Consider the following 26,692-nt stretch of genomic DNA (forward strand, 5'->3'; position numbering starts at 1 on the left):
ACGGTTTTAACCTATTTTATAAAAGGTTTTAACTTATTGCATTTATATATAACAGGAATCCCTATTTAGACTTTTATCTTAGGAGTCCGACGTATGCTATATTTACTTTCACAAGTTAAAAATTAACAACAACATTACTAAAGCAAAGGAGGGTCGTTTGTCGGATTCACATTTTGTTCAGGACAGCTCAAAGTAAAATGCCGCGTGTTTCATGTGAGGCATATTCCTGTTTCAGTCTAGAACTCTAGAACCACCTCTAGTAGTAATCAGCATCAGCTCAGTCTGTACAGAGAAAACCTTGAATTTGAAAAACATTTTGGACCGGAAACAGCATTACCGGTGTTTATTGCTTGTGGCGGAAGTTTTAGGTTTGACAAATAGCCACACTTTTTAAATTTTGCCTAGTTTTATGTTTTCATGCTGTTTCAAAGTAAATATTTTATTGCAGATATTGAACCGTAAGCTGGCCAACCACTATAGTATATGTTGAGTCAGTCCATTAGCTAATTTTTACACACTTTGTTAAAAAGGGTGCGGGTTAGCCAAAAAAAGGGCGCTCTTTCACTATTGTACGTAAAAATTATTAAAAAAAATTTTTCTGCAAATGCCGCATACCACAACACATATTGTTTGTGTTAGGGTGCGGGTTAGCGTTTGGTTGAGAGTGGGTCAAGTTATTATTAATAATAAACATAATATTACTTGACCCACCCTCACCCAAACGCTAACCCGCACCCTAACCCAAACAATATGCGTTGTGGTATGCGATATTATTATTTTTTTTTCTGCATAATTTTTCACGTACAATAGTAAGAGAGCGCCAAAAAAAGTTACTAGACATGCTAAGTGACTATTCAGTCATAGTTTTGGCAGTTTCATATTAGGCCATAGTAAACTAATAGCTTTAATATGTGATTTTGTTTGCCGTGATAGTAAAACATCAACCTTGTACAATATTGGGGTGCTGGTCTAGAATCCTACCACATTTTTGTCCGGGAGTTTACATTGCCAACAATATTTGGGTTTGGGTGAGAGTTAGCGTTTGGGTTTGGATGGGTCAAGTAATATTATTATATTTATTTTTACATATTTATGCCTTCCTCGAAATTTGAACTTTGACAACTCCTTTCGTTAGGGTTAAAATAAATGTGGTAGGATTCTAGACCAGTGCCAATATTGGTAATTGCATTTGCAGATGTTAAGGTTTAAATTGAAACATGTAACCGGTGTTTATCTGTTAGTATGCTTCTAGTTGCTGCATATGCAGTTGTGTCCCTGGTTCTCACAACCTTTTTGCTTGTAATTTGCCTCGGACGAAAAAAGTAAGTGTGGTTGCTCTACAATATTTTATGTCAAGTGTAGTTTATCCTGAAATAAAAAGTCAAAATTCATAAGCTGTCTAAAATACTTAAAGCAAAAGCTTGTTCCACCAATGCATTGAACTGAAATCAATGATAATTGTTTCTGTATTTTATGACTCTGCAAATCTAAATAATGCTCCCCAAACAGTTTTCAAAATATACACCCATTGACATCGGTTTCACCAATAAAATTGTAAGATATTATGCTCTTTTGAAGTTAACTCTTAAAACTTAAGCTTTCTTTTTCAATTTAGAAAAAACACAGTAAAAACGGTTAGTTATTCACAAAGAGAGGGGACTCTAGAATCTGCAAATAGCGAAAAAGCTCCAGCGGATTTTACGACAATTCCAATTCAACAGCAAAGTGTTCAAAATGGAAGCGAATTCCGCAGACCCCATTCTGCATGTAAGTGAAAAAACAGATTTGATTTGTCTCGCATGAGCAATGTAGGGGTTAATATTTTGACTTCTTGTGATCTTCCTGGTTGTTTGTGTGTACATGTTTTTTGTAAAAACAGTCATATTGCTTAAACATGCTACATGTACCAATTTTCTTTTGTAGTGTTTTAGCCATATTGACAAAAAATGTTACTTTCTATTAATATAGAATATGTATGTGCATGTGTTAATTGATTCTATTAAAATATGTTTAAACAGTAATATTGTAAATTGTTGCAAACAATTTTTGATGTGCTAATTTGTAGAGAATTTTACTCTTACTTGGTTTGCACATCTGAGACGGTCGGTAGTAATTCCACTAAACAAATAACTTATAGATACTGCACAATTGTATTTCACACTTTCTATAATGACAAAACTTTGGTTTATATCACAGCAACAGCCAGCAGAGAACTCCCATCTGTTCCTGTTTCTTCACAAGAAATCAACTCTCTGCACGGTTCTTCAACGCGTCAAAGTGATTCCATAAGTGAACTGTCTGCAAGCGGTAAGTTATAAAACCTGAGTTGCATTTTCTTGAGAAATATATATATCTTTGTATGTACAATAAAATAAAATTAAATAATTCCTGATTTAGTAAAACTTCTTTCATTTTTTAAAAGCTTAATTAATTTGGCCTGCTTTTTTTGGAAAATATTATTTTTTCAGAATTTTAAGGCATGGCAGTCCAAACCTATGTCAGCAATATATATATGTGTGTAGCAGGCAGAAAACTGTTTAATTTAGTCGCAGCCAAACTGTTTTAATTTGCATACCATTCAGAGAAGTGGTTCTTTACTGTTATTTTATTGTTCCCTTGTTTTCACAATTGTCCTAATGTGGGCAAATGCAAATCAAAAGGCCCCAAACAGAAAAAACTAAAAAAATTATGATGTTGCTGAAATACTTGACAAATCATAAAATCATGAACCATGTTTTGCAGATTCTTAACTTCACCCAAGTTGTTTTTTTAAAGTTAAACATAGTACAGCATAACAGCTGCATTAAAACTAAGCGTAGCATGGAATCAATAAATCATGAAACGAAAACCAAACATTGTAGTAGAGCTTGCACCCCCTGAGATTTCATGGTAACCTTCATTAAGAACCACTAACTTAGATGCTTCAAACAGGGTTTAAATACCACCTAGATAAAATCTACACACTATGTCAAATGCTGAAATAACTGAACAAATTACGCACACTAGCACTGAAGTTGAATAGCTTTTTATATGTGGCACACAAAAAATATGCAATAATTTATTTTGTCAGCCTTCTATCTTGGACCGCCAAAGTATCAATAAATGTTTTTATTGAATGTTTAAGGTGGCAGCCCAGAAATGAAGCATCACAGTCCGAAAGGTCGAAGGTTGCCAACCCCACCACCGGAAGACGCCAAAGAGGTTGCCAGCCAGGGTGCTTCTATTAATGTGCAGGTTAGTTATTATTTGATCGCCACCATTTTTTTGTGTTTTTGGTAATAAAAATAGGATGTTTAAAAATATTTAGAAACTGGAACATCGTTTTTCAAATAAGCAGTCTTAGAAAAACTTTTTAAGTTAAACAAACCTTTTAGAGATGCTTCTATTAATTTGCAGGTAAGTTAGTATTTGATCACCACAAGTTTTCTATGTTGTTGGTGATAAAAATAGGATGTTTTAAATGATTTCTAAACTTATACCTTTTTAAATTAGGTGATCTTTTTTAAGTTAAAGGTGGTATTAAAGTGCAGGTTAGTTTGTATTGAATTGCACAAGTCTTCTTTGTTGTTCATGATAAAAATGGGTTGCTCAAAAGGATTTCGAATTTTTAAAACTGTTTTCAAACTAGGTCAGTGGTTCTCAAACCTGTGGAACTAATTTTGGGTGGTACGCAGTATGTTTTAAATAAAATTACAGTTGTACGAAAAGGTTAAGCATTTTTTTCTATTCTAATAAACTATACATTCATTGTATAGTTAAATATTTTATGCTTCATCAATGATAGGAATTATTATTTTTCTGGAACATCTATGATGCAAATTTATTTTAGGACATCATAGAAAAACAACAAAGAATCAATCACAAAACTTGACTACCTATATCTTGCAAAGTTAAAAAAGGGAAGCTTTTTCAAGTTAGTTGGCCGAATTTGTTTCGAAATTTCCTGGCTAACTAATTAGCTAATCCGCCCCTGTTAATTAATTCTATATACATTTTGAGTAAAGTTTAGTTTATCGAATTTGTTGGTACGCGGGGTAAAAAGGTTGAGAACCACTGAACTAGGTGGTCTTGGAAAAAAGTTTAAGTTGAAACATAGATTTTAGGGGTGGTGGTTTTAAATAATTTTACGATAGATATTGGGACCCTGGAAAGGTCCAAAAATTAAGCTAAAAAATTTGTTTGATTTATTTTACAGAATGAAATTGACGATGAAGATGTCTATGCCAGGGTTGACGATCAACCAAAAGCTGACCCTGTACGATTAAAAATAAAAACCCTCAATGTTCCAGAGGGTAGTGGGGATTCATCCTTTTATGCTAAGGTCAGTGCCGTTTGACTGCCTAAATTAAAAATACTGTATAGGGTATGTCGTTCCAGGAATATGTCGCTCATGTTGGAATAAACAAAATTTTCTTCTTGGGCTGTTGTTCCACTTCTGTCATTCAAAAAGACTTTAAATCCAAACACTCCAATCTCAATTGTTTCATTGGCCTTCTAAACTTGATTAAACAAAATATCCATTACTATAGGAGTACTGAAAAAGGCTAAAGCATGGGCTACTACCTACCAGATGTTCATTTTTTCAAGAGCTGCATAACTATAAGGATTGGCAATTGTAGTCTGGATAGTAGTATATGTAAAATCGCGAACTGAATATAAATTTTCTATAGACCTTTTTTGATTTGATTATTGTTATTATCAAACTAAGGAAACCCAAAAAACTCATGGGAATATCTAGCGAGCTTGATGGAATTGCTGTTTAGTTTAAAATGCCATGAAAATTTAGGTTAGCTTTGCATGTGATAAATATTTTTTTAATGACTTTTAATAAGCTTGTTTTGAGAAATATGCTGCTGGCTTGAAAAATTAAACCAAGGAATGTATTTGGCTGCGGGCTGTAGTTTTGTAACTCTTGCGCTTAGGCAGTGGTTCTCAAACTTTTTTCTTGCAATGCCTATGCAAACGTTTGTTGGACTTGCGAAGCAGCAAGCTATAGGAACTTGAATAAAATTTTACACCAAATCCATTTTTCCTAGAAATCATAATCATTTGCTTCAGTTTGGTAATTAACATTAATTTCCCTTGAGAGATTCTACTGTCATGCTAACACCCACAGTTTTAGAACCTCTGAGCTCACCACTCACAACATACAAGTATTAAATTCACACCCACGTTTAGCAGTAAGGTTATCATTAAAACACAAGTAGGCTCAAGGATAATTTCCTGTACAGGTGAGACAACCCTTCCCTCTCTAGAAAAATATATTTTTAAATTTTAAATGAATATACTGCTACTGCCAGGCATTGTATCAATTATAAAATTGCCCTTCCAGAAAATATTTTTTGTTAATGAATTTTTTTTTTGTTTTGTTAAAGGGGCAATGAACTTGCAAATAGGCGAAAAATATATGTAGCATAGGCGAAAAATGTATGTACATTTATGAATAAAATATTTGCCCGAAGAACAATTTCATTACTGTTATTTCTCTCGTATATTTTCTCTGTAGAAAATATTACAAAAAATTGAAAAAGTCTTTGCAGGGATTGATCTCATTCTTTTGGCTATCGCTTGTCCAATTGGCTTACAAACTTTTTTTTCTTAACCAAAGGTTGGCGATGTAGTAGTGGAGGAAAATGACGATCTCTATGCACAAGTGGAAGATGCAAATCAGGTAAAACAAATAACTTTACTTATTTTTCGGAAAATTTATGGATATGCACTCGTGTTTTCAGAAGACTTATTTGCACTGGGTCGCAAACCATGATTGAAATACCTCCTTCAAATACCCCAGTATTAGTAGAATATTACATTTAATAAATTTTTCGGAAAAATATATATGGCTTTGTAATTCTATTTACCTTACTGGGAGAGCTTATTTGCATTGGGTGACAAACATGACTGCATATCTTATTCAATATCTAATCACCCCAGTATTAGTAGAGTATTATAATCTAGTATTTTGTACCAACCCTAATTTGATAACATCTTTAACTTTCAATATTACAATATATTGTTTGTTTTGAAAACTAGCTCTATTAAGTTCAATACAATAGAAATAATAAAGCTATTATATTCTATAATATCAATATTTTTGTTGTTTATAAACTCAACAATGATACCACCTTTAAATTTTTTAGCATCTAGTCTCCTTTTTTACTGTTGCTATTTTTGTGTTTTAGCACTTTGATTTTCATTTGAATTTGTATACTGAAGAAGGCATGAGGTATTGCCAAAACGTTTTTGAACAACAAAATGTCTATTTTATTGAATATTATGGCTTTATTGTTTTTGTTAAAATAACTAGGAAAACCAGTGTATTGTGTTCGATAGCTCTGTAAGGTTTGTTCGAAAATATTTGTCTGTATCGCTAAGGTTATTGTAGTCTACCTTTTTTTTTCTGTAGAGGATTGTTCAGAAATTGGTTATATAGATTTTATTGCATTTGCATATACTTAAAAAAATTAGGAGCTTGAAAAAAATCCATAGCCACAGATTAACTGCCACTTGAAAGCGCATTTTGTGTATCTTTTGCTGCTGGGTGCTTTCCTGTTATCTCTATGTGTGCTGTAGCCAAGATAATGAAAGACTCTCTAAATGCTTTCGGTTGCTAGTGATTAAAAGGTTCTATTAAATCTATTTAAAAACATGATCAGACAATGGCTGTGTATAGCCTGCAGATGTTTCTGTTTGTTCCCAGTGGAATGTGGGCTCGATTTCTCTCAAAATAGAATTTTACAGTTGACATGATATTTTGTGCAATGATGAAACTCCCCTAATTAGCTTGTTGACTGTGTCAACATATCAGACACCATTTCCAAATAAAATGATCTATGGCTCATAAATAGAGTATTAAGTCCCAACTGATTAAGTACATGATGCAGTGTTGTAATGACTTAAGTCAATGACGCTTAAATGCCATTAAGTCACGGTTTTAAAGGGACTTGACTATACTCGTCTTTTGCAGAAAATTTTCATTAACATTTTTCTTTAGAAAATTAGTTATTTATCTAAGTTTTGCGTGTAAAACTTTTTGCTTGCAATATGTTGGATTTTTGTTATTTTTTGTAGTAGAGGTTATTGCTTGTAATCGAACTATTTTACCATTTTTACTAGTTTAACGTTTAGTTTTTATGACAAGGACAAGATTTGAAATTGTTTTGGTCTAATTATAACTTGACCAGTCATTTATTAAAAATTACTTAACTTTGACTTAAGTTTTTTCACAAATGACTTGACTGAGACTTACGTCATTTTTAAAAATGAATACATTTTTCGCAATAAAGTACCTTAGTTTATTTTTTATAAATTGCCCCACCTTGTTGTCGGTTGTCAGTGTTAGCTACAAACGACTTGTGTAAAGCAAATTGATGTCTTCATAAGAGTTTGCCAATAGCTGAACAGTGCTTTTATTCAATGTCTGTTATGTGTCTGTAGATTGTCACGCCTCTGTTATTCATTCTGTATTCTCATTGTATTTGTTTTGATAATGGCTTCCTGCAAGTTGACAGTCGGTTTAATTGCGTTTAAAATTCCCATTGACAACCCATAGAATTGCTGTCAATAAATTATTTGGTTGTGTTTTAGGTCAATGGGTCTTATAGTGTTCTAATGATATGATTCACTTGACTAAGTTCATTTAATTCTTTAAATAACTTTACTTCACTTCATGTCTTTGGATCAACATGTCTCAACTTAACTTGACTCATTTCAACAAATAACTTTCATTTTCTGCAAACCAAAAACTAATTTTTGACCTTGTGTTTAATTTTCCTGAACTTCGTACACATTAAGTTCAACAACAGTTGGAAATTTATTTCAAACTTTATTTTTTGTAGAATATTTTTTTTTTTCGGGGTGAAAGGGGGTTTAGATTTGAGTTGCTAATTTTGAAAAATAAGCTAATTTGCCCCCAAGTTTGTTTAAAGTGTCGTAAAATCTGAAATGTACTTGTTCTTGTGAAGTCGCTAATTAACAGCGCTGGGGTATAATCTGTAAACTTCTTTACAATATTTTATTCTTTATTTTTTACAGCCCAAATCAAGTTCCAGTTCTAAAACTTCTACTAAACAGCCTGTGGTGCATTCAAGTGGGGCAGTGCTGGATCCCAATGACAGTATCAATTACGGCAACGCAGAGTATGCTTCCATAGATAAACTGAGGAAACTTAGCATCTCCAAAAGACCAGAACCTGGTAAGATTGTTATCTAATTTTAAATGTATCTTACTTTAATGGTGAAAATCATTCTTCTCTTTAACTGCTTTGTTTGTTTTATTTATCCATGAATATAAATTTAAAATTAAAAAAAAAATGTTTTTGGTTATTAGGGCAATGGTAAATCACACCTTTTCCAAATGTTTGTCTTTTTAAATAACTTATAATAGGGGATATTGTGTACAGTATATTGTACTGTTGTACAAATTTCATGCGTTGACGGTTAAAACATTTGTGAAAAATTTGTGGAAAAATAAAGAAAACTCTCTAATTGTAAAGAGGTCCGAATCCACTTAGTTAAAAAAATTCTGAAAAAACTTAAGCAAACAAAAGCATTGATTCCTTATCCATCTTTGGATATTATTGTGTACATTTTAATCTTGTACAAATTTTACTTGTTGATGGTTACTTAATATATTTGGGTAATAAATGTACATTAAAAGATAAAAAATGTAGAAAATTAAACAAAATTTTAAAATAAAAGATAGAAAAATAAAAAATTTTGTACAATAATGAAGAAATAAAAAGTTCAAAAAAAAGAGGTTAAAAACCACCTTAAAAAAAAACACTTGTAATATCCACATCCTAGCAGAGCTAAACGACACCATTTTCTTTCTAATTATGATTTTTAGATTCAAAAACTGCTCTAACACTTTTGAACAGTAAAATGTAGAAAAATAACGAAAATTTTTCTAATTGTAAAGAGGTTAAAAAACACTTGACTTTCTTTCATGTAATAAGATTTCTAGATTTAAAAACTGCATTATTTTTTTTAATTGAAGTGAGCACTGAGCCGCCGGCACCGCCGATCCCCGAGAGGAACTTTGACACGGAAGATGAACTGGATGAAGATGGTGAGGATGCTCCGGATACTTCGGAAAGAAGAATCGAAGAGGCACAGAATGGCCACCAAGAGGCAGGTCAAGATCATGAGCAAGGAGAAGATGAAAATCAGGTAAAAAATCGTTTTTGGTGTATATTTTTTATTCTGTATATTTTTAAATAAATTATCGTTTTATGTTTGTTTTTAAATAATGTAAATTTTATGTATATTTTTAAATAATTTTTTTTTTATCTAATTTTTATGTAAATTTTTGTATATTGTTTTACGTATATTTTTGTATATTTTTAAATAAATTATTTTTGAATTTCAGTCATGAAGTAAAATTTGTTTGTTTTTTAATTTATTTGTGATAAAAAAAATTCTTATAAAAAAATGCTGCAAGAAGTAATTCTAAAAGGCCAATTAGTTTTCTTGGAAGAAGGGTTAAACTATATTTGATTTTTTTTTTCTGGTTGACATTTTAAATTACCAAAAGTGGCTCTTACTTCTTTGTGTTAGTTTGCCATTAAAAATTTCATTCGTCAAAGGACAAGTTGCAGATTAAGCAGTGTTTGTCTCCCTCAGTCATGAAAAAATAATATTTGTTTTATGAGCGATTTAGAGTTTTTGAAAAGCGTTTTTTTGTTTCGGAAAATTATCTTTTACTGCTAAAGAGTAAGTCAAGGAATTTCTAATCTGCACTGAATAAAACTATATAGTCAACTGTTAAGATGTCGCTAAGCTAATTAATATTGCAATGATCGGCAACCTAATTAGAGCAGACAGGGCACCAATAAATATAGACGCGAGACTGTCCAAGTATTCCTTCCTGTTGCAAATGGTGCAGCATTATTATGATATCTGTATAGCCTGTGGCGTTTTCTCTGCCAGCCACAGCTGTACTACATGCGGATCCTTTTGGAAAGTACCGCACTCGTTTAAAAAGAGCTTTTAGAAAAGTACGCATGTATTGAAACATGTTGCCCAACCGGCTTGTTGCGCACACGAAGTTTAAATTCGATAGTTTTAATAAGTTTTAATTCGATTACAAGCCAAACGCCTGTTTGTGATAAACAAAGCCCGAAGAAATAGGTATAGCTTGATTATTACACGTTCGTTATTAACTGAACTGTTGTCGCATTGTTCTTGGTTGAAAACTTTGGTGTTTGTCAGAAAAAACGTTTACTCAAGGTTATTTAAAAATAGTGCACAACAATTGTCCCTGTTATAGAATGACCTAAGTGAAAAATAAATATAGTCGTTGCCTTTAGTCTTACTTGGAAAATACCTTACTTAAATGAATGCAAAATTCGTGGCCATTGTTTAGCTTTATTGTATTGATTATTCAAACGTATTTTTCCCCTCTACGGCACACAACGGCGAAAAAAAGTTCACCGCAACACTAACCATTTGCGCAGTAAATTTTGCTTTTTTGGCGCTTGCGAAATCTTTAAAAATAAACCGAAAAAACGTTCGAGCATTCTAAAAGGCCAAAAATGAGAAGAAGCTATGTTAGTTGAAAATGCACTTAGTGTGTTGGTGAAATTATACACATCATTCACTAATTCGCAAACTTCGTACTTTATGTATTATATATGACTGCTAACCACGATTTGAAACGTTCATGTTCACTCAAACAAAGTGTGAAAAACTTCTGAGAGTGAAGAATGGTGGTATACCAATCATTCTATTGTTTACGAGTGGGAAATTCCTATAAATCGTTTTAACGGCCTATAGAAATTCAGTGTCGATTGTTTTCCTGCGAAAATTTCTTAGATAAATAGCACGTTTTAATGGGACTATTCCTACCGGCAGTCAATCCAAAACGACAAACACAATGACGCACAGGTAATGTCAGTTTTCCTCACCGATGCAAAGTGTCATGCTCCGTTTTTTAACATGTTTTTTCTTGTTTTTTTGCTGTATGGTTGTTCTACAACAGGGGTTCCCAACCTGTGGTACGCGTACCACTAGTGGTGCGCAAAGGTTTTTCCGGTAGTACGCGAGTAGCTTCCGTTTTTTCACAAAATCCTGGATTCACCACTTTATATTTTGTATATCTGGTTTTGTTTATATAAAAAAACATTCCGCGAAGCCCATTCTTATTGTTACGTAACGTTACGAAACAATGCGATCTTCAAAATACAGGCCATGTCAATTGTCGCCGTGGTACAATGGGCGTTAATTATGTCAAGTGTTCGTTCTTAATAGATATAATGTACTGTATTTAGCTATAAATAGTGTTGAATAATGCTAGTTGTATAAGCTAAAAACAGACAAAATATGATTCGATCAAATGAGTGGTTCTTCAAGAAGTGGTACGCCTGACACTACAGAGCGGTACGAGATCGTAAAAAGGTTGGGAATCCCTGTTCTACAAGATCGCTTTTAAACAGGGTTTCTTGAACTTTTTTATTTTTATTTTTGCTTTGGGTTGACCACGGTAGAGTTTCAAAAATGACATGTCATCATAAATTTACTTAACAATACAATCCTAAAAATGTGAAAGTGTATTGGAGTCTACATTTAGTGCAAAACCGTTTTAATTTTAATTAATTTTTTTTTAAATTAATTACTTTTTAACACTTCTATTATCGTTGGTCCTTCATGGACCCCCTGAAATTAGTTCACGCACCCGCAGTTTGCAAACCCTGATTTAAAACAATATTTAACTTGTAGTTGCCGCGCTATTGTGTTAGGAAATGGTAAATAGGCTCAAGCGAAATACCGCTTGTTTCCAAATCAACCTTGTATATTCAAGCCTTTTTAGCACCCCGTTGTACTCTTGCGTCGCTCTAGTTCAACTTTCGTTTTTACTGCTAGAATGCAAATAAGTAGGCCAGCGATTAAGCGCACCAGGCACATTAGCTGTCGCTATGTTTTGCTGCTAGGCCTGAAGAGACCCAGCTCTTAATTACCGGATGCTGGCTGCTCCGCAATTTAATTGCGTATTGCCACATCGCGGTTTTACCTGTTATCGGAGCGTACATTGCACGCCATAGGCTCGTCTTTACCGCGTCTTAACGCCAATCAAATGATGTTTTGTTTTGCTCAAGTGCTATACCGTTTTTTTGCGTCCTCTATTATCATTTGTTTAAGGTTATCTTTGTTATTTTCAACGAAACGCTGAATATCTCTGTATTGTTAATCGCCTCTTAAGTTAGAATTGATCGCAACTTTTTTATTTATATTACGTTCGTTTTATAATCCTTCAAAGATGTTTGTCAGACACAATTTGCATTCAGGATATTTTTGTCTAGTGATGACCGGAGTTAAAAATACACTACAATTTTTTTGGCTATCATGCGCTACAGTTATGCTTATCATAGCCCTGTCATCATAGTATTTATATAGCTCATATTCTTAAAAAAAAAATTGTGAACTACTGTAATATAAAGTTTTTTTGCGGCTACCAACATAATATAGGTGTAAGTATAACAGCGAAACTTGAATGACCCACACACACGCACGCACGCACAAGCACGCACGCACAAGCATACACGTACAAGCACACCTACAAGTACATATAAAAGCACACATGCTAGAACGCACGAAAACAAGCACAGGCGCACACACCCATATTTCTCCGCTGAATTTCCTTTCTTACTTCCAATTGCATCACAGCAGCAACAACAGCGGATGACGAATCACGATCACGACCATGAGCGCGAAAACGATCACGATCACAGCAATCACGGGCCGATGTACGACAAGTTGTGCGTGCGAGAGAGCCTGGACCACTTGCGGCACAGACAAGAGGCGGAGGAGGAACGGCGACAGCGTTACGCCAACATACAGAGGCCTGGGGAAGGAGGTGCTGCTCATGCCGCCAATGCCATCGACGTCTACGCTCAGGTGAGGCTATATGCCATAGAAAAACTAAAAAAAAAAGCTTTGGGCGTTTCATTTTCGTGTATTTTGCTTTGTTGAGAATACTATTGACGTCATTTGGTTTCAGATCGGATCGCGATAGTTTTTGTTTAAGATATCGGGTATCGGTATCGGAAAAAAATGTCAAGTATCAAACATCCCTAATCACGATATCAAAGAGTCTAAAATATTTTGACTTGACTCTACGAAGGCGATAGCATATATGTCATTGACTTCACATAATAATCGACATTAAAAATACTTAACACGAAACCGAAATGTCCCTCTCAAATTTTGTACTGACTTTTGTGACTGTTGCATAAAAATCCATTTCAGCTAATGTTAGTAGTTACGTCACTTAAAAATAAGACATAGCTGCAATATGGGGTTGTTTAGTTGTTTGTAGCCTGTTACAGGTGTTCGTGTTGTTTTTGTGTAAGATTGTGCTTTGGTTACTGTTTGACAGCATTTTTTTTAATTTTACGGATAGTCCAACTCGGCGCAGGTGTTAAAGAACGCAGACAAATTTGCAAAATTCTTCAAAGGAATATTTCAATTAGTAAAAACGAACGTCGCTTTTTGGATCGGTCGTATATGCTAGCCAAATTTTATAGGTTGTCCCAAAGACGGGTTTAAGTAAGATGTTAAATACAATCTTTTTTGTTGTTGATATCGCACAACGGGTGCGAGTTCCGCAAAAAATTGTCTATTAATGGATAATTTATGGCATATTAGGCCTGGTCTTTACTACATTAAGAAAGGCGAAAGTTTGCTCGTTTAATATCTCAGTTTTTAACGTCGATTTTTTTAATGTTTCCGGTGTTGCAAACGAGTTGTTTTCGACAGTTGTTACATGTTTCCGTTCTTGATTTGTGGCCACAGCGCCTTCGACGCGAAACCATCCAACCAGTCATTGCGCTCTATCGTGTAGTGACGTAACTTCCTTTCGAGGGACTGTTGTGCTGTCCGTCTATCTTCTGATCACAGTTTTTCGGTGACGCAGCACAACGTTTTGAAATCAGTGGCGCAACGCGGCGAAATTATGCAATCCGCTCCAACATTGCCCTTTTATGGTCAATACCAGGACTTTAGACGGCTTTGCAATAACTTTTATTTCCATATTTATGCACACTGCACAGTAAAATGTTTTTACACATAAGCCTCTCTTTGCGAGCCGTTTCGCACAGCTTGCATTAATCCATTTTTGGTCTTTTTAGCTATTTGTTTTGCATGATGAAAGCGTGTAAAATTAAATTTCTGATACGCAACTACTACTGTGATAACTATCACCCTAAAGACCCTGTGTCTTGATCTAGAACAATGTTTTATATTATTTTTCTTCTGGCGCATGTGGCCCATACAAAATACATTTATCGTTGCATAACAATTCAGTACAATTTTAACTTGGCAATTACTCTTACCAAATCAAGGCACTACTACCCTACAATATTAATATTATCAGACACTTTATAGTGTGCCTTTAAGTCTTAGTGTACTAGTCTTACACGCTTGTAGTCAATTAAAGATTGAGAGACATGTTTTTAGACTTAACAAATCCGCTTATGCAAATAGGGAGTCACGGACAAGCGTACTATGGCCTTCCTCTGTTTCATTTTGCTTTCTTTTTTGGTATGAATGAGTGGTAAATTATCTGTAATGCGCAATACATTAAGTTCTCGTGATTTGATTTCACGTGGGAAAAATACCTGCTAATATAGAATGGCACCCTACGTTGCGATTTTAAAATGAGACGTGTACAGGTTAAATTGTGTTATTCATCCGGCCCGCCGCCTCTTTGACAACTTAGACACGAGTCCATTTCACATACTTTTTGACTATTTTAACTACGTAATTGCGAAAAATTTCGCGCTTCACGCAAATAATTACTTTGCGTCCAGTTTGTTTACGTTTCATGTGCAGTGGAAGGCTGTCAAGTGCGTCGCGAACAAACGGACAGCGTATTCAAAAATATTGGACATATTTTTTCCAACATTTTTTTTTATTTTCAGCAATGTGATAAAAACTTGCAAGAAGTTTACAAAAAATACCGATATACAAAAAAAAATCGCGCTCGCTTCGCTCGCCAGGTGACCCTTCACTTAAAACGGTTTACAAACACTAAGCTAGTTTATCTTTAAGTGTTATCGCGTTCCCTCAAAGTAGTTTTATTACACTTTTCATAAGAAGTATGGATGACGACGTGTGAACTCGAATTTTAAACCAAACAAACGCTTTCTTTCGCGCTTTGCGTTAAGACTTTACTGTCTCTGTAAATGTAATTAAACACGTTTTTAAGTGCAAAAACCGAAGCCCGCCTAATTCACAGTTGTTCTAACATTTCAATACCGCAATTCTTAGTTATCATTTTGTGCGGCCCGCAGAGACCTTTCTGAGTTTGGTTTTGGCCCGCGTCTAGAAAAAGGTTGCCTGGAAAAGTTTTACGTCAAACATTTTTTGTATAAACTCTGAATGCCGGGCGTTCTATATTGTTTGTAATATTTGTTTAAAGAACTGTCGAGTTTGGGTTGTACTCAGAAAGACGGCCATCGCCTAAAGAGCAATAGCAGTGATTCTCAAACTGTGTGCCGCGGAACAGTTGTGTGCGAGAGAATCTCAAATGTGTCGTGTATTTTTTAAGAATTTTGCAAAGTAACCTAGTTGCAACTAATAGGCATGCATACAATTATCTAAACTTTGATGTACAAAAGCCATGAGATCACTGATAATACTAGGTTATTTATCTACTATACAGGTTGGCATGTAGTTTGACTGATGGTGAAATTGTAATTGGATGGTTTTGTAACAAATGTGCCACAAATTTGTTCTGATTTTGTGTGTGTCGCATGCTGGTAAAGAACCACTGGCCAAAAGACATAGCAGGTCTAGTTACTTTTTAATGTCGACTAGACACTAGACGACAACAACCAGAAAAAATAATATTTAAACTGTACTTACGTTTAATAACAAAAACCCTACAAAATCAAATTAAAACCTTGGCTCATAAGTCGATTTATACCTTGATTGATGCAATAGTACCACACTTGCCTATGGGCTTGGGCGTAGACTTTCATTGCACCCGCACACGCCTTTTAGCAGATAGGATGTCCTTTTATCGGTTTTAGTATTTATTTGTCCATTGCGATCGTCAGCAAACAGCCACAACTAGAATGGCCGTGTTCGGCAAGCGTACACTTTTAAACGCTCGCTCAAACAAACCATTAACCTTCAATCACCGCCAATATTTGCGAAACCCTTTTTTTGTGTGCGTGTGTGTTGACTTAAATATCACGACTTAATTTCCGCTGTTAAAAAATCTTCAAAAAATCCTGATGTTTTGCGGCAGCATTGCGGCAACGTCTGATAACATGGTGGGTCCGTCGTTAATTTGGATGACGTAATTTTGGGCGGTCCGATCAAAAGTGGCCACCCACTAAGGCCACTATGTAAAGGAGCACTGACCAGCGTTCACGAAATGTGGCCAATAACACTTGTTAAAAGCTTGTCCAAGTAAATAGTTTCCTAGATATCGCTTTGAAATGCAACATACCGCAATTTCGCGCTTAGCATTTCAACACTGAACCCGATGGAGGTTTTATGGCGTGTTGTAATGACTTAAGTCAAGTCAATGACTTGTGCCATGCACTCAAGTCACTGTTTTCAATTTACTTGATTTGACTGAAGTCATTTAGACCAGTGGTTCCCAACACGTTTTTAAGGCGACCCATTTAAAAAAAAAATTGTATAATCTTGCGACCCAAGCAAATACAGGATTGCGTTGGAAACAAACTGCACTACAAAAGCAGTTACTTTTTCCGAAAATAATATGTTTATTAAATCACTAATGATCTAGTTGTGCTCGCTTGCTCAGAGAGTTTTTTAAATCGAGGCGTTATTTTGCTTGAACATATAGAGTCACGCTCACGCATGTCAGTTTTAACTTCCAGCCGGTTTCGCTGTTTAGTTTTCATATTTTGTGATTATTTCCAGTCTTGTGAAAAGATGCAATATGCCTGAAAAACAAGCGACCCCCCAAAATAATCAGGCGACCCAACTTTGGGTCGCGACCCATGCGTTGGGAACCACTGATTTAGACAATATGTTGAGGTGCTATAATAAAATACTTTTGAGTAAAGTGGATAATTATTTAAGCCAAATATTTAATGTAATAAAGTTAACTTTCTATTTGTTTTTTTTTTTTGTTTTTGCTTTGAAAAACATTAGTCAGAATGACACCTGTTTCTTATTAATGTTTGGTGCCAATACTGTGACTTGAAATTGACTTGCGTCACTAATGACTTGAACTTGACTTGAAAATTGTTTAAAAAGACATAAGTTGCACTTATGCGATTTTGCAAAAGACTGGATTGGGATTTAATTTATTTCGAATTAATTTGACTTGAAAGTGACTTAAAAATGACATTTTGAAATGACTTGTTAACAACACTGTTTTACGGCGTCTACAAAAATTCCAAATGGCGTCACTTCCCAGTCAAGTTTGCCTTGCTCTCAATTTAAGCTTAAAATTGGCTCGTAAACGCGCGCAATCAGTAATTAATCGTCAAAACAAACAGCTGGTTTACTGACGACAGTTCGGCAATTACTTCGCCTCTCCAAACACCGCAGCACTCCCAACAACCTATAGCCAATATATGTTTGGCCGCCTTTGCCGATCATTGATTGCGCTGTTTGATCAAGTCTATTGAGACGACGCCGCACGCACGCCCCCCCCCCGTCTATTACGTCACAAAAGCCCGTCTTGGCCTCTTCAAACGAAACTTGGTCCTTAATTTGTCCGACTTTTTTTCGAGCTATTCTTACAATGGCGTTGTAGTGTATTCGCTAATGCCCTTTTAACACTAAGTTCTACCATAAAATTTCTTATTTGCTTTAATTAAACTTTATTAACTCGTTTTATCCTGCTTTGATCTTAGGTTTATTCATAACCCTTTTCATTGACGAGCATATTGGTCAGAGTTTGTAGCAAAGCGCATAGAATGGATATATCAAAGGATTCAAAGCTTATACAAAAAACAGAAGTATAGGGATAACGTTTTTTGTTGAAAATTTATAAAAAAAAATTTGAAACGTTTACCTTTTTATTGTTAGATTTTTAACATTTTGCGCTGGACCGCTAACCACCCCTAAAATTGCTTTATGTGTTAGGTATCGGCTATAATTACACCATATTGTACATTTATAAGTAAAAAAATTAAGTGTTCCCGTAATGACCATTTGTTTCTAAAAATACCGCCATACTTTCTTTATTCTAACGTCAACAGACAACGCAGTGCCGTTGATCTTATCTTTGCAAAAAGACAAAAACTTATAATAGATATAATAGATTCTTCAAAATCGTAGATGGCCTTTGCTGTGTCTGTCCCAGTGTCGGGAACTATAAATAGCGCGCTACTAGAAACGGTGTGGCGGTTACGCTTTATGCAAATGTATGCCGCTCTGCGTTTGGGCGTTTCAAGCAATTGTTCGAGTCTCTGACGATAGCGGTCGCACCATTACCAGTTTCCGCGATTGTCTATGCCTAAAAAGTACCAGCTCATAGCATTGATGTGAACCGGTCATTTCGAAATGACTTTGGCAAGCCGTTTGTAAAATAACTTAAGTTCCAGTTAACTCTTTAAAAAAATGACAAGTCAAGTCCCAGTCAAAGTATTATCAAAGCAAGTCACTTTTAAGTGAAATTATTGATGAAAAATGAAACGTTGAACTATTGAAATTGGTAAACTTGTCTAAATATGCGCAATAACTCAAATAAAATATGACAACAATCCAACTTATAGAATGCTAACTGTTTAGCGTGCACAAAAAATGAATGAAAACACTTAATATCAACCCAAGTCATTTGACTTAATGACCAAAGTCAAGTCAAGTCATTTAAAAACATTGACTTTAAGTGTACTTAAGCCAAGTCATTGACTTAAGTCGTTACAACACTAGCACCAACACAAGAGCGAATTCGAAAATATATATATATATATTTTTGCATTTTGCTGAACCTGCTTTTAATTTCTCGAAACTTCTTCGGATATTAAATAAGGACGCCAGAGACGGTTCCATATTGGATAGATTAAAACCAATTTCTCGTACACGAATGTTTGGTAGAAATTTGATGTAAATGATCATAAATTTATTCCTTATTGCATTAGTGTCTTTCTCTTACACAACTAAACAAACCAAGTAAGAGTGCGCTAGTGCAAACCAAATCTGTCCACTTTCCAATGCAGTTTTGGTCGAGAATACTGTGTAGTTATATAGAGATATCTGTTCCAAAAAATATTCAACTATTACAAAACGTGGGTATTTTAATGAAAACTCGTGTCAGTGTCCGAAACCAACGAAATTATGGGGAGATGAATTTGACCAATAAACCTCGGCTGTGAACGGTTATATTAATTAAGTGAAAAAAGGTTTGTTGTACATTCCTCCGTGTAACTTGGATTAGTAGCAAGACGTCTCGTCGCCCAAAGTCTGGTCAATGTTAGCCTTCCGATGTTGAAACATTCGGCGAAAACTATGTAGGCTAAACTTGTCGACATGTTGGGATATCTTGTTCAAATTCCGGGCGCACACTGACCACTTGTAAGAGATAAGCGATTAATGCATAAATAAGCGGTAATTTGTGTAAGTTTGCCGCTAGTCAAAACGAGATCGCGTTATCCGTATTGCGAAGTACACGAAAACTGTGGCGAACCTAGTGCAACAACCGCTTTAAAATTGTTAATTTTCTGCGTTTCTAAAGAGACTCGTGGAACACTAGACCGAGTGTCGCCTTACAGATTTGCCGGTCTAAGACGTTTAGAAACACCCGAAGGTTTTAGAATTCCATGTGATACATTACAAAACACTCTAAATTACAAGGATGTGGCGTATACAATTTTGTAGCGCCTTTAAAGTTTTTTTATGAATCATTTAAAAATCACCTGCTTAAAAGCCATTGGCCCAAGTCAGTTACAAACTTTGGTCGACGACTTTGGCAGGGCTTTTCAAAACGAGTTCCAAAATGTAGGGATACATCTATTCCGCCACTTTGTGCTACAGCTATTTAAATTGTTTCGTTAATTTTTAACATAAATAAGCAAAACCAATTAAAACGCATAATATGGTTTGTAGATTAAACATTTCTGCAAATGCTGGTTAAAGTTATCAGTCCTTAGTGTTAAGCTTTGGGTAAAAGGGTAAAAGGTGGCCCGGGATAGCAAATCGAGAGTGTTTTAGAGCCATCGTGCAAATAAACACTTGAAGTTGAAGCTGTCCATAACAAGCTAGGTTTTTTTTTTCAATAATTTTTTTTTGAGATCTTATGAGCCCTGATGGTTACCATTAGTCGGTAAAAATGGCTTTGGCGGATTAAGAGATTTTTTACGAAGGTTAATTTTTCGAAAAATACACCGTTCGGTTATAGGTTAGTTAGTGCTGTTGTGAAAACCTGAGGCAATTTAATTTCCAAGCAAACGTGTCAAGATTAGCAAAAAATCAACTCCAATTGAGTCCGTTCACGGTACAGGTCATTTTCAGCTTTTTCCAAAAAACACCCACGTCAAAATAGGGTATTCGACCAAAGTCGTTGCAATGCGACGACAAAGTGCGACCCGCTGTATGAAACAGCCCAACTCCCAAACCAAACAGGCAATCAACAAAACCGCGTCAAGCCGCAGTGCTCAACCTGCAATCGCCACTAACAGCCTCCCTATCAGTGGCTGGATCAAAACTTGTTCCGGTTCTTCAAAGCGCAATCGGTGACGCGACGTTTCCCCGGCCCTGTTTGTCAACACGAAACCGGAGAGCGCTGCGATATTCTTTCCAGAAACGAGACACCGGAGACTAATGGCGGAAATAGGCGCGAAATGCTGGCCCCCGGGGGCTCCGAATACCGATGGCCGGTCGTTTTTTAGGTCTGCGTTTTGATTTTGTGGTTTTCAGGGAACCTAACAATCGGTTGAAGTTTGTATAAAGGGCGTATTTTTATGGAATCCAAAACCATTGGCCTCACTGTTCCTTTCAATTTTTTTTTTCAATTTTTCGTTATCTTATTATTACTTTGCGATGTATGTCAGTGTAGGCGAGATATATTTTCCTTTAACAAAATGCCTGATCCTGGTTTTACAGGTTTTTCTAAAATTTGAGTTTTATTTGTTGAAGTTTGTAGTTCGTGGTTCGGACAGTGAATTTTCAAAACCTTGTTTTTTGACGGCTTTCATGTCAGCAGGGTGCCATAAATCCATTCAGTTGGGAAAATCCCTAAAATTATCTCACAACGCATGACATTCGTACCCTTAAAATGCAATTTTTCTCTTTTGGTATTAACAGAGAACCATAAATGTTGGAAAATCCCCTAAGTTTGTCTCGCAACACATAGCGTGCGTTATCATGCATATTGCAACTTCCATTTTTCTTTTTCATAAATATATTTAAAACCACGTGCTGATTAAGTTAGTAACCCACAAAACGATTACAACTGCGCACATTACACTTTTGCTCGATACCCAGCCAACCCTTTCCATTCTTGCTTTTGCTGTTTAAACAAAATCGCAGACACAAAGCGATTTCAGGCCATTTCATGCGCCGCAATTCGCTTCAATGTGGTTCGTTGTCGCTTTACTGATGTTGTTACTGGCGGGACTTCTGAGGCTGCAGCAACCAACGGTTTTAGGTGGAAGCTATGGTTGTTTTTGAGTCGATTTCCTCTCAGGCGGGGGTACGTTTGATCCCATTGGTAATATTTCTCAGCATTTTTTGTTATATGTGATATGTAACTCGATTGACCTCTTGATGTTATTATTACAATGATTTAAGTATCTGCGTCTCAGCGTCTGTATTCTTTGCCATTCGGTTAGAACGGACTTAATTCGTTGAGTTGAGGTGTAGGTTTAAAACGCCTGGGTGGCTATGTTGTGTTTTCAATAGGAATTACACGTCTGCTCTAAGCATATCTATTTGGCTTTATAAAAATCGCTCTCAAGTTAGATCTATTCAAAAATGTGCTTTTTGGATCGAAATTAAACATACAGATGTAAAGCCAATAAATTGGAATCTTTTTTGGTTTTATGAAGTATTTGGTTAAAACCGAGCATTTAAACCGTTGCTGAAGGTTGGAATTCGCGTAGATTGCTTTAGTTTTCGAACAATGAGCCCAATTGTACAACCCGCCTGCGGGGTATGGACGATCAAAACCAAAACCTGCACGAAAATGACATAATGGTGTAAACTGCCTTCGAAATTGCCATCCAGAGACAACTGCTATACCTGTTATACGTAACGAGCTCGTTTGGTCCACAAGTTTCGAACCATTTTGTGTGTAAATAATAATTAATTAATCGTAGTACAAGTTTATGTCCCGCTTCTCACGAACACATGTCGTGCAGAAGATTTTCTCGCTAACTTGTCAACTCAGTGTGTGAAACCGCGTAACTATTTCTAAAATATGTATAAGATCGCTATTCACTAGGCACTTAAAGTCAATTGTCTAACAGACTTAAGTCAAGTCAATTATATAACAAACATAAGTCAAGTCAAAACAATTATCTAACAAACTTAAGTCAAGTAAATTCAATTGTCTAACAGACTTAAGTCAAGTCAAGTCAAGAAAATTATCTAACAAACTTAAGTCAAGTCAAGTCAATTATATAACAAACTTAAGTCAAGTCCAAACAATTATCTAACTAACTTAAGTCAAGTAAATTCAATTGTCTCACAGACATAAGTCAAGCCGAGTCAATTGTCTAACAGACTTAAGTCAAGTCAAAACAATTATCTAACAAACTTAAGCCAAGTAAAGTCAATGTCTAACAGGCTCGAGTCAAGCCAAGCCAATTGTCTAACATACTTAACTCAAGCCAAGTCAATTGTCTAACATACGCCAAAGAAAAGTCAATTGTTTAACATACTTAAGTCAAGCCAAGTCAATTGTCCTACAGACGTAAATCAAGTTAAGTCAATTTGTCCGAAATTCAAGTCATTTAACAGCAGAGACTTACTCAAGTCAAGTCATTGACCCAATAAATTTTACTGTAGGCAAAGCAAGTTTATATCGTGTTCATATGCGCATCTAACCGCAACTGAACCGGAAAAATCATACGGTTCGACTCCCTGGTTCAAACCCTTTTTTTTATATAGCGCGCTATTGTTTCTTCGAATTTTTTTTTAACTTTAAAACGTGGTCCATTGTGTTTTTCTTTTATTGTTTGTCTGGTGTATATATATATATATATATATATATATATATATATGTTTTCGCCTATGGTTGCAATTATATTGCCTAAAGAAGATTGCCCGAATAGGTTATCGAAACTTTCGCACTTTAATACAATTTTGCCGGAAGAGCAATTTTATAATTGAAAACGTTTTAAATATCAAACTCGCCTTGATTTTCTCCAGATTGACAAACTAGGAACATCCGAAGCTGAATTTTATAAACCGGGTTTTAAAACAAATTTAATCCAACGGCAGCGGAAATAGATCGTTTGAAGTGCTCCGAACCGAAACCGGAACTGAACCTCGAAAAATATGTTTGAACCCCAACTTCGAAAATATATTTGAACCCCAACCGAACCTGTAACGAAAAGGTCAAACGGTTCGACTCCGTGGTTCCAACCCTTTTTATATCGCGAGCTTTGTTCCGGCGAAAATGCTTTTTTTAGAACGTTTGAATTGCCTCGAACCGAAATCGGAACTGAGCTGGACTTCGAAATAATCCTTGAACCCTAACCGAACTTGAACCGGAAAAATTAAACGGCTGCCTCCCTGGTTTAAACCCTTCATTGTTAGCGAGCTTTGTTGACGAAAATTTAAAAAATATATATATATTTGTTTCTCTAGATCGAAGAACTAGGAACCACCGAAGCGGTCTACGAAAGCGTTCACGGATCGGCGGACGGCTCTTTCCTGCCACCCAGTGGCGGCGACCACATCGCCCCCAACGGCGGCGGTGCGCCACCCAGCAACAATCCGGACTACTCGTCGATCCAGGAAATCAGCGCGCCGCGCGAAAACGGCGCCATCGACACACCCAGCACCCTGCACCACCCGGGGAATCCCCGCGCCGAGAGACAGCACCACTACGAACAGATAGAACGGGCGACCTGACGCAAAAAATTAGAGCTTTTTTTACAAAGAAAAAGCGCCGGTAAAGAAATATAGGCGCCCCCCGGCGAAAGTTTGTATCAACAATGGTTGCTAACCAGTCGTACTTAAGCGTACAGGCGGCGAATTTTTGGATTTTTTGGCCGTTTTTTTCTAATTTTTTTTTTTTGCTTGTGACAGTTTCACATCGAACTTTGATGCCAGATAGAAACGATCACTAAACCAGGTCGGAAAATTAGCCCTTGAAGTAATCTTCGTGCGGTTCTGCAATTGGCTGATAACTTGGATTTCTCAGTAGGGAATCTTTCACGTTTCCAAACTTCTTTCATAAGGTTTATGTCTAAACATTTTTTTTGTGAAATTCACACAAAAGATTTGGTTCTGAGGCAGGACGTTTTACTTCTTTGCATAACGCACTTACGCAGATCGCGCTTGTTCAAACATTACGCTTTGTTCATGACGCGAGCGCGAATATAAATAGGAACGGTGCGGTAAAATATGCCCACTTTGGGCGACTGGTCCTTTGGCCCAGATTTGTAAACACCCAAATTTTGAGCCAGACCTGAATCCTAAGAGTGTACTGACGAAGCACTTCTCAGCGTTTCTACTTTACTGATTCAGGTGCAATGCCCAATCGCAGTACTCGAAATACTTTCTATACGTCGAAGACGCGCAAACAACAAGTGTTTCGAATGTTGCCTTGGCTACTTGAAACTATTAAACTCCTATCCCCGTCACTGAAATCTGACTTTTAATCGCAGTTTTTCCGACTATGCAGTTGTCTCTCAAATTTTAATTATTAAACTCGCTTTTATCGCCCATTGGTTTTACGTTGCTTTTTATATCTTAAGTTGAAAACAACCAGTTGGAAAAGGTTATATCCCACTTCGGTGATTCAAGGCATGCGTTCTTGCAAAGACCTCTCCGCCGGTCAGTTTTGAATAACATAACATCCTAAACATTTTTTGTCCGCCAAGTATAACTCTGGGTAGTGGCAGAATACAACCTTAATTTTGACCTAAATGTAACTATCACATGGGTTTAAATCAGTGGTTCTCAGCCGCCGGTGCCGTCCGCGTCCACTTTCCTGCCGGTCCGCCAAATATATCACAATTTTATTTCTCAATTGCAAAATTCAAGATGTTGAAAGCTTATCCATCAAATTTAGAACTTCGCCAGTTCCGTAATTTGCAGCATTGAGACGTAACATAGAGTTAATGGTCTACTTGCGACCTAATTGTACGTCACAATGCTGCGAGTGTTTTGGCCAACTGTTTCAAAGTAGGCTACAACTCGTTTAAGTGTTAAACTTTTAGACCAGTTGTATGTGAAAGCTAAGACCGGTCCGTATGCTTTTACCGGTCCGTAAGCTAAAAAGGTTGAGAACCACTGGTTCAAATGACAGTTTCTAATTGGTCAATATTATCCGCCCTCTATAATAATTATTATTTTGACAGCAGTCGTTGAAGCGTAACAGCATCGCTGAAAAGTCATTTTTTACGCAAAAGTTCCCATCCGCACCAAATCTTGATATATAGCCCAATCAATTCCCCCATTCGCAGAACATGGCGAATTGGGTGCACGCCCAGCACTAGAACTCACAACGCAACCTGTCTAGCTCACATTACTCAAGTTGGTATTACCACCGAAAGTGTAGCACTCCAAACAATATCCGCATGCAAGATAGGCTTAGTTTTGCTGCATCCGTCCTCGCTTAGTACTAACGTCCAACGCGAACTGCCACTTAGGTTATTCGAGTTTCTATAATTTGGACAGAAAATCACCAAACGATGTCATTGCTACGATTAAACAAAGCAAAATTGGCAATCTGAAACGTTCAAGTTTTTTTCTGTATTATTAGGCCAAAATTTGGTAAGCATTGAAAAAAGATTCAATTCATTATTTTGTAAGATGTTTAACTTTGAACGTGAAAATAATGCGTTTGTTCTCAAGCAACGGTTGAAATGCCTGCTGGAGTTTAGGCATCTCTTTGGTTCCAATACTTACACTTGGTAACGGTTCGAAATTGTTATATATCCATAATTTAATCTGCTTCAGACGACCTTGAGTGTGGCGGTGTGGCCGAAAATGCTTTTTTACGTACTCCCAAAAATGCCGAACTTCTTCAACTCTTTTTATTCGCGAAAAGACGCCACTGCGGCATACAGCGCTTTAAGTAGAAATCTGCACCCCTTTTACGTTTTAATTTCGCGTCCAAAAACCCATGCGGACCTGTTAAACGCATTTTAGCATGTGCAACGTAAAAATAAGACATCTGGTTAGTTATTTTTTTATAGTAAAACAAGAATTCTACTTTACAGTATTACCCGAAGCTGCAATTTTTTCGTCATTTTGAAGTCGAAATAAATTTTTTAAAAGAACAGTACATTAACTAAAAACATCGTGCTTCCTTATTTTGCTTATCCTTTATCACTTTCTAGCATGGTAACCTCGTTTTAAAGTATTTAGTTAAAACAGTGTTTTAAGCACGCTGCTGCCGAATGCGTTGAAAAACCTTTATATCCATTGCTTCTCTGGTCTTGACTCATGAACTGCATTTTCGCTTTTGTCTTTTTTACAGCTTTTTTGAGGCCTTCAACATATTTTCCAATAGCTGATAAAAGCGCGCCTCTCCAAACGCCGTCCCCTTTATAGAAAGGACCGCTTTTGCCGTATTACTTTTTTAGCGAACT

At 36.0% G+C, this 26,692-nt stretch overlaps 1 protein-coding gene across 1 annotated transcript; it reads left to right on the forward strand.

The window, feature by feature from the left end:
• The first annotated feature begins 1,202 nt into the window (after positions 1-1,202).
• On the forward strand, positions 1,203-25,177 carry LOC146159043 (uncharacterized). Its single transcript, XM_083385345.1, has 10 exons — positions 1,203-1,322; positions 1,616-1,767; positions 2,197-2,307; positions 3,125-3,234; positions 4,196-4,321; positions 5,609-5,671; positions 8,032-8,191; positions 8,995-9,167; positions 12,660-12,890; positions 23,736-25,177. The coding sequence occupies exons 1-10, from the start codon at positions 1,243-1,245 to the stop codon at positions 24,000-24,002; spliced, it is 1,473 nt and encodes a 490-aa protein (XP_083241471.1). The 5' UTR covers positions 1,203-1,242; the 3' UTR covers positions 24,003-25,177.
• Positions 25,178-26,692: the final 1,515 nt, after the last annotated feature.

This window comes from Ascidiella aspersa, chromosome 3 (genome assembly GCF_963924565.1).
Source record: "Ascidiella aspersa chromosome 3, kaAscAspe10.2, whole genome shotgun sequence".
Taxonomy (NCBI): Eukaryota; Metazoa; Chordata; class Ascidiacea; order Phlebobranchia; family Ascidiidae; genus Ascidiella; species Ascidiella aspersa.